The sequence below is a fragment of the Thermoascus crustaceus genome (assembly GCF_041956765.1).
Source record: "Thermoascus crustaceus strain CBS 181.67 unplaced genomic scaffold VTN00scaffold_2, whole genome shotgun sequence".
In the NCBI taxonomy this organism is placed as follows: Eukaryota; Fungi; Ascomycota; class Eurotiomycetes; order Eurotiales; family Thermoascaceae; genus Thermoascus; species Thermoascus crustaceus.
In genome coordinates, this window is record NW_027192528.1 from 4,596,543 (window position 1) to 4,613,824 (window position 17,282).

A 17,282-nucleotide genomic window follows, 5' to 3' on the forward strand; every position below is an offset into this window, starting at 1 on the left:
CGTGCTGAGTGGATTGACATGATGGCTGCATTAGGTACCCGATATAGTATAGTAAGAGGGCTGTGCAGTGCATATGCATATACTCTTTGGTATGCAGTGGATGGGTACGCAAGGGCTTAGAGGGATGCTAGCACTGGATTTGATGTCCATAGCATCGTTGCTGAGTGTGTACTTGTGTCTGTGGGAGTGGAAAGTGGGAGGTGTGGGGGGCTGAGTCTGTTGGTGTTTGGCGTGCTGCAGGCAGGAGGAGTAGGAGGGTGTGTGGGATGCGCAGAGAAGAAGTGGCCGGTTAAGTCCATATCGTTGAACGCCAATTGTGATGCTGGAATACACAGTCTGCGTTTGATAGGTATGCCGGCCATTTACATCCTCGTTCAGGGGGATAGGGGGATCCCGCGCACCGAGGATAGAGCGTAGAATTTATCATCTCTTGCGCATGTGATCAGGAGACCCTGCAGACATGAGGCGTATAGGGCATATCAGATACGCATGCATATGAACCCAATAGTATGGCGAATAACAGAGGGTCGACAGGGTGGTTATATGTGCAGGGTATTTCTTTTTTTCGCAGCGGTGCGATGTGATGCGATGTGATGGACTCGAGCCCCCTTGAAGAGGTAGTTCCTCCGGGATCTTAGCGCAATCGTCGCGATTCTGTATTTATGCGGCTAAATACGACCGGCTGATGCAAGCCATCAAAAGAGGGAGTCCTGCATAATATATGGAGCGTTGGATAAGTACCGAATGATCCCGATCTGATAACGATACCTCGGTCATGGGTCCGCATATTTATGCGTTATTTTTATTTTATTTTTTTTTTTTTTGTAGAATGTGAGTTTTCCAATGTTGTTCGTTGTGCATTTAATATCAGACTCTTCTCTGAACGATACCTATAACTGGAGTCACCGAAAATCGACCAGAGTTTCTAGTCTAGAGAGTTTTGTTTCTACGCTGGGATCAGCTCTCAGTCTCACGATCGTTTTGGGGGGGGGGGGGGGGTTAAGGCAGGATGCCTCTCATTGGTCCCACTGCTGCACGTTGCAATGCAATGAGAATGCGACATCCCTTCGGGTAGCTTTGAGGCGTGAGATCTTTGGTCCCTTGGGTGTCTGGCCTGGTTTTCTTGTGGGACAACGACACCCCTTTGTCTAAACTAAATAAGCCCCACGCTTCCCGCCGGCCGAACGGAATATTCGAGCCTCACAGTCCTTTCCCACTCTTGCGCGGCAGAAGATTGCTAAATTCAAGAAGATATCCTGTTTCTGTCGCTGGAGAAGAGTGTTGCATTCGAAAATAAAAAAGAACATGCTACATTTCTTTTGTCGAACGAATCAAAATAACCGTTTGTGCGAGAACGCAAAAACACAAGGTCGGGAGAAATGGAACGGCATCAATATCATCAATGTCAGAATGAATGCGCAAAATGAAGAGAACAGAAGAGAATACAGTGTGTGTGTGTGTGTCTTCCAGACATATACATCTCAGATGATTGTGGTTTTTTAATGTGACAATGAACCGCATGATGGGGAAAAGGAGGTCATCAAAGAGAGAAGGGTCACCGCCTCCGTTTTGAAGACGGTAGAAAGAACGACCCTCTTCGACACCACCAGATACCTCATAATGGTCCGCAGGTCTCACATCCGTGCCTCAGGTTATTGTCAATGCTCTCGAGGGGCAGACAGCGAATCCGTTGTTGGCTAATTCTGGGTTGTGCGCTGTCCATATTTCCCCCATTCCGTCATGCGTCAATCCTCTTGATGAGGGTCACAGAATAACGCAGCAACGTCTTGATTCTTTAGTGTTACTATTTCCAGTGCTTCCACTTGTGCTTGTACCATTTTCGGGTTTTCCGTCGGCTGGGATCTCAATTGGGATGTCCATGTCGACGGATTGGTTGATTGCTTGGTCTAACTGGAAGACGGGAGAAGGCGGGATGTGAATTCTATCGAGGAAGTCAGGTAGGTAGAAGGTGTACGGGTGCGCGCCGTCTTGCCCAGATTCCTCAAAATGATATCACTTCCTATTGTTGTCTACACACGCTTGTCAGCTGCTGGGTACTGAGCGGTGTCCTCAGATGGATGTGTTGACCTTATCTTACTCGAGTCAGAAGCCGTGAGTCTTTTTTTTTGAAAGCGAAAACACCTTCCGATATTATTCAAATTCGCAGTCACAGCGTTTCGAGGATACCAACGCGATGAGCTTGCACAATGTGCTGCAGAAACATGCGGTTGCTCTCCAGCATCGATCGCTTAACGACTTGGACAGGTATCCGACTGTGGTTGTTGACCACAGGTGATGGGTTCAGTTCGCAATGCCTTTACGAAGCACGAACCTCACTGATTCCGATTACCCTCAGGGGCAAGGATAGAGAAGCTGGTGAGAGCTCAACACGCTATAGCGAAACGGATGGACAGAGCCAACGGCAGTGGCGATTGCTGGTAGACGAGGAAGGGGAGCTTTGGTAGAATGGGAGGTTGGTTGAGCTTTCGATGGCGCTATAAAAGGGTCTCCCGGGCTACTGTGACGCGTCGAGGCGGTGGGGTTCAAGACGATCATGTATTGAAAATACGCATCGGTGTGCTATCTTCCGCGATTATGAAGCTCTCCAAGGCCAAGATGATCCAGAGAATCGTCGTCTCTTTTCAATGTTGCTGGGGAAGTTTGAAATTAGGACAGGAACTCGGCGACTAGGGACTTGACTGTTATCGAGCCATCATAATGGCTTTACACTGACGGGCTTATGGGTTGACGGGTGTGATATGTCTGCTGTTTCGCGTCCTACAGAACCGTGCCGTGTGGGACCGTTCTTCGCTCCGTACTCTCCTACGGTCCATACTGCAGAGAGCATGCTTATCTTACGGCAAACAACTAGGAACAACCCTATGTGTGCGTTCTTTCGACCGGATACCTATCTTTTATTCAGCACGCGAGATCGTTCACAAGGCTGGAGGTGGACCTTGAGGATTGTCCGCACCGATCACTGCTGGGTTAGAGCTTCAATTGCGGTCTTACGGGAAAATGTTTGGAATCTCAAAGACGTTCCCAAGAAGGAATAGCTGAGCCGAGTCTTTAGTTAAGGCCGCGCGTAGTCGATGATGACGCTGTACCACTCCGTACGGACGTTCATGACGGTGGAAGCAGGAAAGGGAAGCAAATGCAATGGAATAGCCAGTTATGGCAGGTGTCCGCGGCGTGGGAGGTAGAAAGGAAAGAAAAGAAAGAAAAGATATACAGAGTGCTGAAAAGTCTGGCGTTGGTAAGGAGACTGGGATCGTGAGGCTGCTCGTAAAAAGGATGGACTCCGACTGGTCTCGGCGGCTGCCGCCCCAGCCTGGAGAAGTCGTAGTGCAATAGACGCCCGCCCCCGTACCTTTTAAGAAACCTCCACTTCCCCATCCTGATTCTCGTCTCAAGTACTCCATTAGTGTGAGGAACTGTCTGCGTATTTTCGCAGCGACCACTTCCTTTTATAATGCTCTCCCACGTTGGAATCTTCAGGCTGTACTACCGAGGTAGTGTCCAGCTCTCCTGGATGACCTGTCGGAGTGTTATGCCCAGAGAGACGTGCCTGTGCTCTTTTGATTGAGCAACTCCGTGTTATAGTTATATGGTTGTAAACCAATCTATTCTATCTCTACGATTCTCCTGTTCTCCCCTGGTACTTGATAGACGTCTTCAAAAGATACACATAAAATCTGAGCAGCTCGCTGACATTTCATGACTAGGACGATGACTCGCCCATGGGTCGCAGGCCCTTCGAATGGTAGCGCGTTGAATTTCGCCTCATCGTGTTTCCCCCAATTGCCTGAGTAAGCCTGAAGTATTTGCTGGCGTCATATTTCTGCCCGAACGCCGAAGTCGTTCCTTCGACGTTCATGCCGCATGCCAGACCACTTCGCAGACATCCCATGGAATATTCAGCTACTGCGGAAAGCAGATAGCAGTGCCTGAGCTTTCAGTTTACACCTATAATCTCTTGACACATGTAGCGCTAGCCCAGATGGACGAACCATGGGGCTGAATTGTTGGCGTCGGGTTGGTTTTCTTCAGGGGGGCAATGCCCCTGGCGGTGCTGTCTCCCACAACACCAGAGTGGCCGCCGCGCCATTTTGTGATCTTCATAATCTGCAAGTCATACTTCGTGTGGTTGTATTTTGGACCGTTTGGCAATGTGCTGTTCGATTCATGGCCTGTCAAAAGATCTACGCAAGAGCCGCATGTTTCCCTCAGAACACAGGTTCCTGGGTACTGCTATTAATGTGTGTTCTGCGGTACTATGAAGTCGAAAGCGAGCATCTGCATTGTACCTGTTTCTGAAGAAGCCTGTTCGGAGATTTCCCGGAGTTCAAATTGCACTTTGCTTTATTGACGGTCAACAACTGCTACAAGACAAAGACAACCATAGAGAAGCTCTTATCCAAATCGCAGGGAAATATGCAAAGACCGGATGACGCTACGGAGGTTCATCTCAATGGATACGACAAAGCAGTCCAGCGGTACCTCGAACACCCCCGAGGTGCCCTCGTGAGGAAATTCTTGTCCTTACAGATTAAGAACATTCTCTACTACCAGGCGGAACTCAATCATCTAGAGAAGGACCTGAATGACTGCATACGCGCAGACGCTCAGAGCCGGGCCCCAGCCAACGCAAGCTTGCCGCAACACACAATCGACCTGCAAACTTCCTGGTGGCACCTCTATATCACAGAGAACAGCGAGCAATGGGAGTTACTCAAAAAGATCCGTAGCACCTTGACAGAATACCGTACGTGTTTTTTGAGTCGTTCTTCCTGTCTGATATTGAGATCTGATCACTTTTACAAGAAACCGCGCTCGTTCGACTTTCACAGATCGAGAAACTGGGAAGGCCACATCGGCTGGACATGAGACTGGCACGCGACTATTTCTGCGACAAAGAGAACGGTCCAAACATAGAGTCGAACGAGATCTCATTCTGGACAGATGAAACTCTTCCCGATTCCGAATTCGTTGCACTGTTCACGAACGATGATGAGCGGAACAAGGACCTCGATAAACTGACTCTGTGGATTATCCAAAAACTCGAGTGGTGTCATTATAACATTCTTGAGAGATATAGGGTATGTATATTTTCTGGGAGATCTCATTAGTATTATGGCCATACGGCATTGCTTTCTTGCTAACTGCAGTCTTATTCAGAAAGCAACCTGCGCAGGAAGGGGAGGCGGAAAGCCCACGTTCAAATATGATGTCCGCCGTATCGCCGACACGGTCAGCCTAGCCACGCTTATTTCCGCGCCCCTCATCAACTTCGCGGCCATGTTAGCCTTATACTCCATCAAGGATATGAAGGCGAGGTTGGCAATTATCCTCGTCTTCACCCAGATATTCTCGATCATCATGTCGGCTCTCACCAATAATCGGACAGCGACTATGTTCGCAGCAACTACAGCGTACTCGGCCGTGCTCGTAGTCTTTGTTGGGAACCCGAATGCTAACTGAAATAGAGGTGGTGGAGCAATCTTTAGGCTCAAAACCCCCATCAAGTTGTTTGATTCCATTCTTTCTAGTGTTGTTTTACTTGGCTTATGATTGTCTTGTTCTTTTTTAATCTCTTCCTTCCTCCTCACACCCCCCACTCTTACCCTTTGTGACAGTGATCAGGACCACCTTTCGCATTAATTTCATCTATTGTTTAAGTAAGCAGAAATTCATAGATGGCATTGTTTATTTGCATATCATGTATAGCCTCGAGTATGCACGCATTTACGTTTCTCTATATCGCAAAAAGAACTAAATGCTTTCGTTTCATGCTCTCGAACCATATGTGAAGAAGAACTTTGATCTACTTTCCTCATATCACAATAGGTGTATCTCTGGTATTATGCGTTATCGGTTATGCAGTTCCGAGATGTAGCCGAGAACTTTTCTCACCAGCCCATCTGATCGCTACCCTACACAAGTAGTGGTGGATCTTGCAGTTCTCTGACGTCCCGGGATTTCATCCAATTGTCCCATCACAGGAGCCAGCTCATAGACCTCTACTACAGCACTGCGTTGGATTTTTCGAACTGTCCCACACGGCACTAGGAAGGCTTGCATGGATCGTTGGAACCCTCTAGAGTATTAACCATTTAAAGTCTCACTACATAGGTAGCACTGACGGTATCCAGGTGTCCTAAGGGCCTACTTAGGTACTTACTTAATTTACGATACCAACACTATCGACCCTTAGTGTCATCGCCAGGCATCACAGAGTACATGGCAGACGCTCCGAGGTCAGGTAGCAATGCGACATGGACACCACCACACCAACCTATTCCCTTCGCCCCCACAGTACGCTACCATCTGCATGGTGGGCAGATAGTCAGGCCTCATGAGCTAGCCGCAACCTGTCTGAGCCATCTGTCTTTCTTTAGTGCACGTGCAGGAGGATATATCAGTTGGCGGTATTTAGTAGGGGGTGGCATGCATGCATACCGCAACTAAAAAAAAAAAAGGGCGAGGTTAGCATATCACACTCCATCTGCAACCATTATTATTTCATGCTGCAGAGCATGTGCCGGGCCGGCGCTACCTACCTATCTACGGAGTAAAATGCCAATCGCGCCTTTAAGGAACTAAGATTGATATCACCCCCAAATGCGGTTCAATAACATCGGCGGTGTGATAGAGAGTCCGTTTGCTATCTGAGCCTAGCCTACGATGGAGGGCGAGTGGCCATTCATGGCGCCCATCGAACACGTGTAGTGTACCCCAGCAATGGTTCTCTCAATCAAGGACTTTTCTTTTCTGCCTGAGTTCGAAAATTGACTCGATATTACCTAGAAGGTTCTCACGAATTGGAACGGACTACTCTCTACCTACTCATCTTGCCTGCCCCTCCAGCCTCCAATTAATCAACCTGAGAGACAACAAAGAGACCGCAGAAGGCCATAGCACCTTATCACTATCCTCTCCGACCAGGTTTCACGCGTATGGACATCTGTTGCTGTCTAGGTAGCTGCCAGAATCCTCTCCACAGAAGCAACGTTACCTTCCATCGGCTGGACTTTGTCGGTTCTGTCATGAATGAGATGTGTTAGTAACATCGTACCTATATACATACATATGTGTAGCCCAGAAGGAAATGTACGGCAAGAAAAAATAGCTTCAATATTGTCACGTACCTAGTTGTGATCCGAATATCCGTCTGGATCCTGGGTATTCCACCCTGGTGGACGAGGGTGTGGGCCCACCCGATGACGGCGACGACTTGGTCCCATGGTCCTTCTGCACATCATTGTTAGTTTCCAAGCTTGTTATTAATTATTGTACAAGGTTTTCCTTCGATGGACTGTGGTAGATGTAATATCAGACAGAAATCTCATCTATCATATTATCCACGTTTTTGTTCAGATCGGGACAAAGACATGTCAAGGGTAATCGGTCATCATCATCACCATCATCTGGGAGATATGATGGACGCATGCAGCGATATACACTTCATGTATATAAAGCTCATGCTTACCAAACAAATCAAGAAGAAAAGGAAGGTGGAAAAAGAAAAATAGAAATAACACGTACCGATCGTCGTACCGGTCGAGTGCATCATGAACTTCAGTCCCGTCTGCTGGATCAGGCGCTGGACGTCGGCGATTTGCTGCGAGAAGGAGGGGCTTTGGGAGCTGATCTGGAGAGATATATTGAAGTTAGAGATTTATATACTGTACTGTATTGTATCTTCATATTTTGATAATATGGATAAGGATTTGAGAGGCACAGGAATAAGTTGGAAGTATAATGGAATTTGATAGGACAGCCTGGGAGGTACGAACCGGGATGAGCGAGAAATCAGCCGTGCATCGCGACGGCGTTGCCAGTGCTGGAGTCGGGGTTGTGAATGCCATTTTTGTTTCTCTTTTTCTTTCCTTTATTTGTTTTATTTGCTTTTATTGTTTTTTCTTATTGCCTTTGCGTTTACCTTCGATTCCTCGAGCAAGGCTTTTTTGACCAACTTAGTCGCTCGAACGAAAATAGATGAGAAAAGGAGACTGTCTGTTTACAGGAAGAGAACACTCAAGTGAAAGCTCTTTATGTGTCTACCTACGAGTTTTTATCTCTGGAGCTTTCCCAACCCCTCATTACTAAGGGTAATTGTGACGTGGAAGGGGAAGAGAGAAGAAGCTCGTTATTACGTCGACCCGTGAGGAGTTGTAGATGAGGAGACGTGGGGGAGTTGCGACCGGGGTGGTGGGTGGTCTAGGCAGCCGAAGATACGTATATTGATGAGGTGATTAGATGGATGCTTGTGGTCGAATGATTTGTTCAGAATTTGACCTACGAGAGGGATTTTAACGTCTGAATGTCTTGGATGTTTTGGATGTTTACTAAAAATGGAAAAATCGTGTCCAAGTGATATGAGTGGCTTCATTTTCTGTCCCTGAACCAAAGCAATACCCAGATTATACGCTGCAAACTGTCGACCAATTTGTCGATGAATTTCTAGCGGTAGTAGTAAGTCTCATCAGTAGTCCTCCCTCTCATCCAAAGCGGTTCACTTCCACGGACGTAAACATCCTGAAACAGTGTCGTCGGTGTAGCCGGGGGGTCGGTCATTTGCTCCGCCTCATCCGCCTCCTTGTTGACCTTGGTTCGGATCTCCCTCTCAATGTCCTTGGATTCATCCTCCGTGTAGACCTTCCAGTCCAGCAGCTTCTCTTTCAATTTGGTGATCGGATCGTCCTTGCGTTTCTGCTGCAACTCCTCCCGACTGCGGTAGATCACTCCCGGGTCGGACATGGAGTGTCCGGCATAACGGTACGTGACGTACTCGTAGACAAGGGGTCCATTGCCGGCTCTGACATAGTCACAGCCGTGTTTGACGGCGGCAATAACGGCGAGGACGTCCATGCCGTTGACGCGCAGGCCGGGGATGTACTGACCGCGTTTGTAGTAATCGGTCATGGCGGATGCTCGCTCAGCTGAAGTTCCCATGCCATATTGATTGTCTAAAGAGATATTATGAGCTGAACTCGAGGAATGGCAATTTTCAGGGTTTGATCTTACTCTCGCAGCCGAACATCACCGGTAGATTCCACAGCTTTGCCATGTTGAACGCTTCATGGACCTGGCCTTGATTGGCAGCTCCGTCACCATACAGATTGATGACGACGTTTCTGGTATCGTTATAGGCCTGTGTAAACCCAATTCCAGTTCCAACCGGCACGGAGGCGCCCACAATGCCATTTCCACCGAAGAAATTCCTCAGAAACATGTGCATTGAACCTCCTTTGCCATAAGAAATACCCTGCTGGCGACCAAGGAGTTCGCCAATTATCGACTTCACGGATGCACCGCGCATATACGTGAAGCCGTGGGAGCGGTAAGCTGTGATCAGTTTGTCGTCCTTGGTGATTCCATGTTCAATGCCAACGGCAACCCCTTCTTGACCGGTAGAGAGATGGCAGAACCCACGGATTTTCTTCTCTTTGTAAAGACGATCCGCCGTCATTTCCATGCGCCTGCTGAGATTTCAATATAGAGCTCATTTGACTTCATTGAGGAGCCAGACCTTATCGTCAGCATATCGCGGTATAGCTGCTTGAGCTGGCCCTTTGTCGTCTCCAAGGAGTATGGAGGAGGTTCGAACTCGTATGTTTCGAAACTATCTTCCGGAATCGGAACTCGAAACGGCTTGTCATCTTCCTGGAGTCGTTGGTCTCGTTAGTATATTGATTCCAAACGTAGAGGCAATATTTCGTGACTTACTGCAGGTGGATTGTCCACGTCCACAACGTTGGCTAGGGAGCGGCGGGTAAGGTGGTTCAGCGCCCCGTGTCTCACAGGGGTAGTGTGCCTGAGACTCAAAGATCTTGTGAACATGATGGAGGAAGATACTAGGTTGGATGACGGCCAACGATGACCACGAAGTCCCTCCAACGCAGCGGGACGGCAGCAGATGAGTGAAAATGACAGAGTTACTGAGGAGAGAAAGTTTGACCACTATTTTACACAGCAGAACAGAAGTTACATGCCAGCCTGCTTCGTTGGATCGTATTAAGCCATGGAGGTGGACCAAAACACCAACGAGCGTCTGTTCAGATTAAATGGCTAGACTTGCTCCACGCACCAATGGTGCAGTCTCCGAGATAGGCTGTTATTAAATGGCATGCCAGGTATCAACTGATTGAAAGAGTCCTTACCGTAAGAGCAGCATGCAGACGAAGCTGATGACGCCATGTTTAGCTCACAGATCAGGGATGTCGGATGTCAGTTAGACCCAAACAAGACACAAGGCAAAAATAAGCAGCATTATGGGAATTTCTCTGGAATATTCAGACACTTCAATGGGTAAAGCAGCCTCGTTGAATATGGGAAGAACTTCCTGGGTTGTTGCTCGTCCTGTACTTAGTTTCCTCGTTTTCCAACGACCTGGCTTAGTATGGTCCAGTATCATTGACGTCATCTGGCCTCTGGCAATATATTTCATTGACATTCACTGTCCAAGAAGAGAGGTCCTCAAGAAATGCCGATAGAGATCCATGGTGTTTACTCTGCGGAGGTTGATATTGCGACCGATGATAACGCGGTCCGCGCAGGTGCCAAGCCTCGGGATGCCGGGTGCGCTCCGCTGCTTTCTTATTGGCTAATGTCGGGCCCGGGACGGAACAACCCCGGTCGCGCTCCGGCCGACATGACGCATCTCGTATCGATGCGCGTTGCCTAGGATCACCTTTTGCTATACATCCAGTGTATCTGAGAGCAGCTGCACTGCTTGATCTTGAGGAAGCCTCTGCTATTTTGCATCCCGCTGTTGAGTGTTGCTTCGCCACACCCAGGGCGCGATTTGGTCTTTGCAGCGCTCTTAAGTTTGCGACGCCAAGGATCCTGCGGCCGAGTGAAGCTTTGAGATTCATACCCAAGAAATCCAATATAAGCAACAAATGGACTGCACAACATAGTCGGTTGACCAACTGTTGGCCAGTTTCCTAGGCCAGGGATATCAAATATGGCGCGCCATGCTTCCTCGGGCCGCGCGACCCGCGCAACTGGAACGAGAGCACCTCGAGGACGCCCAGCCAGGCGCAGAGAGAGTGACGATGATGAAATTCCGGAAGTGTATCGAGAGATGCTGGCCGAGGCTGATGCTCAAGCTTCCCGTCAGCCAGATACAGAAGATCGGCCGATGAAGAGGCGAAGAGTGGGAGAGCGACGGCCAGTCCTGCCAGAATCCAAACCCGAAGAACAAGCAATACCGCCACAAGAAGCGGATGATGAAACTGCTGGTAGAAAATTGCAAACTGCTTATGACTCAGCTGCCTCCGAAGATTCGGACATGGAGTGGGAAGAAGTGGAGATTCAACAACCTTCTGATGCGCCCCAGCCTGCTGTCACTGCACAGGGCGACGAACCATTACAGATCACGCTAGACAAACATACTGACACAAGAAAGACACTCATCGCGAGGCGAAAACCAGTTTCAGCTGCTGAAAAGAAGCTCCGCCTGGATATTCATAAAGTCCATATCATTTGCCTTCTTAGCCACGTCCAGCGCCGCAACCTCTGGTGCAACGATGAGGAGGTCCAGGTAAGTAGTATTGAATTGGTCCGCTCTTTTGTCTGACTCCGTGGTAGGGCTTTCTCAAGCGGATGCTGTCGAAGCAGACAATCACTTTCCTTAATCCTAGGGAAAGCATGCCGCAGTTTACTAGATCCACGACGTTCATTGATGGGCTTAAACAAGCCAGTGAGGCGTTTAGCAGGAGGTTCAAGGTGACAATCCCAGGGTTAAAGCGGCCACACTGGGTTGAAGATCCGAAGTCCCTGAAAGATAGAGCGGTATGGCCAGGTCCGGTTTATCTCATCACCTTGTGTCTGACTCTTAGACAGGAGACAATTATGCATGGAGCAGAAGCCATCCTCTCCAAAGATGATTTTCGCAAACAGGCGAAGACTTTGCAGGGATCTCGTGATTTTGGCGCCCAGCTCTTCTGCGCTCTACTGCGTTCTGTATCTGTAGAGGCTCGGTTGGTTTGCTCCTTGCAGCTGCTGCCGTTTTCCGGGGCAGCCAAGGGAATGACTCCTGTCAAGCAGGGGCCACAGTACATCGTTATTTCTTCAGATGACCATGAAAGTTCAACTGATGAAAAGTCGAGACCGGAAACCTCAGCATCATCCACACCGCAGCCTGCGAGGATACGGAGGATTGGCCAGCCGCAGTTTACACCGTCTTCCTCACGGCCTTCCGAGACGTCTCCACGCCCTGGTATGTCTTTAAAATAGTCTAACTGAAGAAGTACCAATGCTGACACATCAAGGCCCTCCACGGAGCTCACAAGAATCCTCGTTTCCGGTTTTCTGGGTGGAAGCATTCAACGAGGCAGTTCAGAAATGGATACCGGTCGATCCGCTGGTGACGAAATCTGTTGCGAAGCCCTCCAAGTTTGAGCCACCTGCTAGTGACCGATACAATAGTATGAGCTATGTCATCGCTTTCGAAGATGACGCCTCTGCTAGGGATGTCACTCGACGTTACACAAAATTGTACAACGCAAAGACGCGTAAGAATCGAGTCGAAAGCACCAAGGACGGGGAGAAGTGGTGGGCAGAGACGATGCGCATTTTCGAGAAGCCATTCATGGGGGACCGGGATCAAGTGGAGATCGGGGAGCTGACCGCGAAATCTGGAGCGGAACCGATGCCGCGGAATATCCAAGACTTCAAGGACCACCCTGTGTACGCGCTTGAGCGTCACTTGCGTCGGAACGAGGTCATCTATCCGAAGCGTGTGATTGGGCAAGTGACTCTGAGCAAGTCAGGGTCGAAGAACCAGGCGCTGGAGCCCGTGTATCGGCGAGCAGATGTACACACCGTTAGAAGCGCGGATGGATGGTACCGTCTTGGGAGAGATATTAAGGTTGGAGAGCAGCCGCTCAAGCGGGTTACTTTGAACCGGAACAAAATCTCAAGGATTAATGCGGACGACGAGGACCCCGATGAGCCTGTGGAGACACCGCTTTACGCTGCCTTTCAAACCGAACTGTACAAGCCACCTCCTGTGGTGAACGGCAAAGTGCCCAAGAATGCCTACGGGAATCTGGATGTTTACGTTCCCAGCATGGTTCCGCCAGGCGGGTTTCATCTCAAGCATCCTGACGCCGCTCGGGCTGCCAGAATACTGGGCATCGATTATGCAGACGTGGTAACCGGGTTTGACTTCAAGGGCCGACATGGGACTGCTGTATTCAACGGCATTGTTGCCGCCAACGAGTATCGCGAGGCGCTCGAAGAAGTCATTAAAAGCCTCGAGGATGAGCGCATTCAAGAGGAGCTCGACAGAAGGTCTGAGCAAGCGCTCCGGCTATGGAAGCTCTTCCTTGTGAAACTAAGGGTCGCCGAAAGAGTGAAGGGCTATGCAGTTGAGGGTGAAGAGGCTGATGACGAAGTCAGCCCGAACCCTGATGATGAAGAGGACGAAGACTATGAGGATTCCGGAGGTGGATTCTTTTCAGAGCCTGGTCAGGAGATAGCACAGCCGACTGCTAATACTGGCACGGCTCTTTCTGAACAAGCAGCTGAGCCAGACTATTCTCAGGCTGGCAGTGATCTACATCACGTTGCGGATGCAGATGACTCCCTTGGTGGAGGGTTCTTACCGGAGACTTCTACTGAAGGCGCCGTAGAGCCTAATCCCTCCAACTACGGTGCTGAAGATACTCTAGGCCAAGGGCTGAAAGGTACACCAAAGTCAGCAGAGAATTACTCACGCTACAACCTTGTCGTGGTTCCAAGCGACAAGACGAAGGATAAGAAGCCTGCAAATATCGATCCTTCTACCCAAGCAGCAGCAGACGATCGGAGTCATCAGCAAGGGAAGCCGGACGCAGCTGCCCGTGAAGTAGCTGTACTTGGAGATGTGAAAGGTTCCCAGGAAGAACCGATCATGGTGGATTCATCCTCGGGAGAAAATTCCAACTCTGCCAGCGTGGAGGTCATCTCCAGACCACAGTCCCAAGCCCAGTCTCCAGCACAGTCACCAGAACTTGTGGAAGATGAATCGGACATTAATCTTGAGGAGAGGTCTATGCTCTCACATGATCCAGAGGATGAGGACGCAGAGCCAGAGTGGCTGTTGTCCGACTAGTTTGGTATTCTACGGTACTAGTGTTTTGGGTTCATACATACTTGTGTATACCATACCATTTCACGGTGTTGTTTTATGTTTCATGGGCGCTAGCCTCTTTATCGCAAGGACTTAACATCCCGTGTACGGTCTGTATACTTTTCGATATCATGGAATCTCGGTTTGATTGAGTCAGGATACCTCTTTAGCATTGCAACTTTGGCAACTTGACTGAATGTTTTTCTATCGATACCTGCATGTGGTTTTACTATACTGTGGTCTTCTGGCAAGCAGATGCATCATATCTTTAAATTCCAAATTTTCTCATAGAATGTACAGTAAATCCCTATTAAACATGGCGGAGACTTCTTCCAACGGATTCCATTGATAATATCATGGTAATGAGCCAGCAACCATGCACGGACCACGTCTGTTATCTTATCGGGCGACGCGCTCGACGCGTCTCCCTTCGCCAAGACCCGAGGCACTCTAAGCGCAGGCAGCGGCTGGCGACCGGCATCCTACCATATCATTGCAATTTACCAAGCTCACTGTTTCTTCCAGGTTGCAAGAGTCTTCCTTCTTCATGGATATACATAGTTACAGCCGGATATGAAGCGACGGGACAGGGGCAGCATCGCCAGCACCCCGCGGGACCATCCCCACACCCCTGCCACCAATACTACCAGCCAGGGGAAGATGAAACCTCTAGATTCGAGCCTGAGTTCCTGGAAAAGAAGATCTCTTCCCGCGGACTGGAGAGAGCAGCCGACTCTTACGCAGATCGATTTCGTGACGAGGACCCCCGGGCCGGATGAGGAGGAAGAAAACCTGGAGTACATTAAGGACAATAATAAGAATGGAAGTGGCAAAGGCAACGAGGAGAAAGCAAAGGAGGTGATTGATCTAGATAATGATGATTCTGGAGATGATGACGATGATCTGGATTACCGTCCGACTCCGCCTCCGCGACTGCGCCGCAAGTCCCAGCGACATTCTACGGGAAAAGATGTTACGGTCTCCAGGTGTACCCCGCAGAGTACGAACACGAGCGCGAGCGCTAGGAAAGTCCGTTTCCAGAGCAGTAACACCCTATCGAGCATAAGGTCTAGTGGGAAGAAGGGTGCTACAGGCAAACGCCGTGCGAATAGCAAGGGTGGAGGGAAAGCGAACGCAAAAGAGAAGAATGACAAGACGTTAACGCAGATGGACTTTGTGCGACGGTACTTAATTATTGATGATGACGATGACGATAATCTGGACTACATCCCTTCCGGTAATAAGGGGGATGGTAATGGCAATGTCTCTGGTCAGGAGCGGGGTGATAAACCGGGCAATTTGGATCCTGAAAAAGCAGAGGAGCAGCAGCAAGCTGACAGAAGCAAGAAGAGGAAGTTGAACGATGGTTCTGATGTGCCGTCTGGGTCACCGAATGCGCCTCAATCGGTGGACGGGCTTGGGCTGTCTCTCGAACAGGATACTATCGATCCAGGATCACCGCCTCCAGGACCGATCACACCGCAGAAGCCACAAAAACTGGAGATCCCTTCTTCACAATCGCCTGAGAGTCCTGGCCTCACAATCATTTCCTCGTCACAGTTTCGAAGTGCTACGCGATCTCCGCTCAAAGCTCTGTCTCCTATTAAAATTGAGAAGACTCCACCGAAGCGACCCGGTTCCAGTCGTTCCGTAACTGTGAAAAAGGCGTCCCAGAGTCCAGTCGGGGTGTCAATACCCTTAAAGAATGCACTTGCAGAACATTCGACTACGATTGATGCCCTGGCTTCGACCCAGTCTTTTTCGAAGGTAACGCCGAGTAGTTCACCATCCCAATTGACGCCTAAGCCAAAGAGCCGTGGATCACCATCTGAAATGAAACTGTCTTCCGATGAAGGGACACCAGTGGCCAACGAGAAGCTGGAAAATGGCGTACCGGCAAAATTTGAAAAGAACGTTGTGTACGAGACGGACGCTGAGACGGATTACAGCGATTTCGAAGACCCCTTGACCCATCTCTCTGGTCTAGATGATCAGCAGGGACTGCCCGACGGTCGAAGGCCCAACGCTCAGAACGATCAAGATCCGCGCAGCGATACCTCTGAGGACCTTCCACCACCGGTTCCCAACTCGGGAACCGACCTTGAAGCCGATATCCACAACTCAGAGCTGACGCTGTCGTCGGACGCCTCGATATACTATCGAAGACCAGAACAGTGCACGCAGTTCCCAACGGGCCCTATCCCCACATTGAGCACACAGAACCTGGCCGAGCTGTTCCCGCAGCACGATAGCACCCAGCAGGCTGAGTTGGAGGCTACCCTGCCAGAGCCAGTTATTCCAGCAACAAACCATGATGCCCTACAACAGGGTCCTGCTCTCCCAACTCAGACTCAGACCCAGACCCAAACACAGACGCAAGATCCGGACAAGGACTCGACAGAAGTTGTACCGGAATCCTCTCTGATCCAGCCTCCAGAAGCAACGAACCCGTCTAACAACCACTCTGGTCCTCAATCCCATGGTCATGAGTCCGTTGTTCTAGTCGAGTCATCACAACCGGTGGACAGACTTATGAAGAAACAAAATGAACGACGGGGTATCCTGTCCACTAGCCAGCTGTTGACAGATAGCATGATGGAGAGTATACCTGCTCCGCCGTTATGGATGTCGAGTCAGAGCAGTCTGAGTGAACTGGAGAGTTTGCCGGGTGGGTAGTATTAATTTAATTGTTAGGCAATTAATTGTGTGATGTATGTATATATATACCCCTAGATCAGGCGATTTGGATATTTACAATACGAACTACATTGTCGTCTCTTGCAACCAATGGGCTTTTTCTTCAGGCCAATATAAGCTGTTGGGAGCGCATTGTCTGATGTTCTGCTATTACTATTCTGGGACGTCCGGTGACGTCAGAGGTAAGCATACCTCATAACTGGCGACCCAGGTTTCCAGAACTCAAGATCCAGGTACGAAATGCTCCGCAGAAAATACTTTAGGGAGTTTTAAGCTAACATCGTGATACAAACTGCGGGGTAACGCCATCGATGCGTGGACATGGTCGAGATGTGAGGCTTTGCCACTCCCAAACACATGATCGCCGGCTACAACAACTCAGGATGATGTAGTAGCATCTCGTCTAATATATGGACTATAAACCCATGCACAGATCTCCAGAGAACTAACTAGTAACCAACAA

General features: G+C 49.4%; 5 protein-coding genes across 5 annotated transcripts; 3 read left to right on the forward strand and 2 right to left on the reverse strand.

Annotated features, from left to right (window-relative positions):
• Positions 1 to 4,434: 4,434 nt before the first annotated feature.
• VTN00DRAFT_5136 (uncharacterized protein) lies at positions 4,435 to 5,481 on the forward strand (the record flags this gene model as incomplete). Its single annotated transcript, XM_069431636.1, has 3 exons — positions 4,435 to 4,765; positions 4,825 to 5,099; positions 5,179 to 5,481. 3 exons carry the CDS (start codon positions 4,435 to 4,437, stop codon positions 5,479 to 5,481), a joined length of 909 nt encoding a protein of 302 aa, XP_069290651.1.
• Positions 5,482 to 6,974: 1,493 nt separating this feature from the next.
• Positions 6,975 to 7,868, reverse strand: VTN00DRAFT_5137 (uncharacterized protein; the record flags this gene model as incomplete). The annotated part of the gene is made up of 4 exons (XM_069431637.1): positions 6,975 to 7,041; positions 7,149 to 7,251; positions 7,546 to 7,651; positions 7,797 to 7,868. 4 exons carry the CDS (start codon positions 7,866 to 7,868, stop codon positions 6,975 to 6,977), a joined length of 348 nt encoding a protein of 115 aa, XP_069290652.1.
• Positions 7,869 to 8,463: 595 nt separating this feature from the next.
• On the reverse strand, positions 8,464 to 9,843 carry VTN00DRAFT_5138 (uncharacterized protein; the record flags this gene model as incomplete). Its single annotated transcript, XM_069431638.1, has 4 exons — positions 8,464 to 8,969; positions 9,028 to 9,482; positions 9,533 to 9,666; positions 9,730 to 9,843. The coding sequence occupies 4 exons, from the start codon at positions 9,841 to 9,843 to the stop codon at positions 8,464 to 8,466; spliced, it is 1,209 nt and encodes a 402-aa protein (XP_069290653.1).
• A 1,126-nt stretch (positions 9,844 to 10,969) lies between these two features.
• On the forward strand, positions 10,970 to 14,104 carry VTN00DRAFT_5139 (uncharacterized protein; the record flags this gene model as incomplete). The annotated part of the gene is made up of 4 exons (XM_069431639.1): positions 10,970 to 11,548; positions 11,596 to 11,799; positions 11,851 to 12,226; positions 12,279 to 14,104. The coding sequence occupies 4 exons, from the start codon at positions 10,970 to 10,972 to the stop codon at positions 14,102 to 14,104; spliced, it is 2,985 nt and encodes a 994-aa protein (XP_069290654.1).
• A 591-nt stretch (positions 14,105 to 14,695) lies between these two features.
• Positions 14,696 to 16,798, forward strand: VTN00DRAFT_5140 (uncharacterized protein; the record flags this gene model as incomplete). The annotated part of the gene is made up of 1 exon (XM_069431641.1): positions 14,696 to 16,798. The coding sequence occupies one exon, from the start codon at positions 14,696 to 14,698 to the stop codon at positions 16,796 to 16,798; it is 2,103 nt and encodes a 700-aa protein (XP_069290655.1).
• Positions 16,799 to 17,282: the final 484 nt, after the last annotated feature.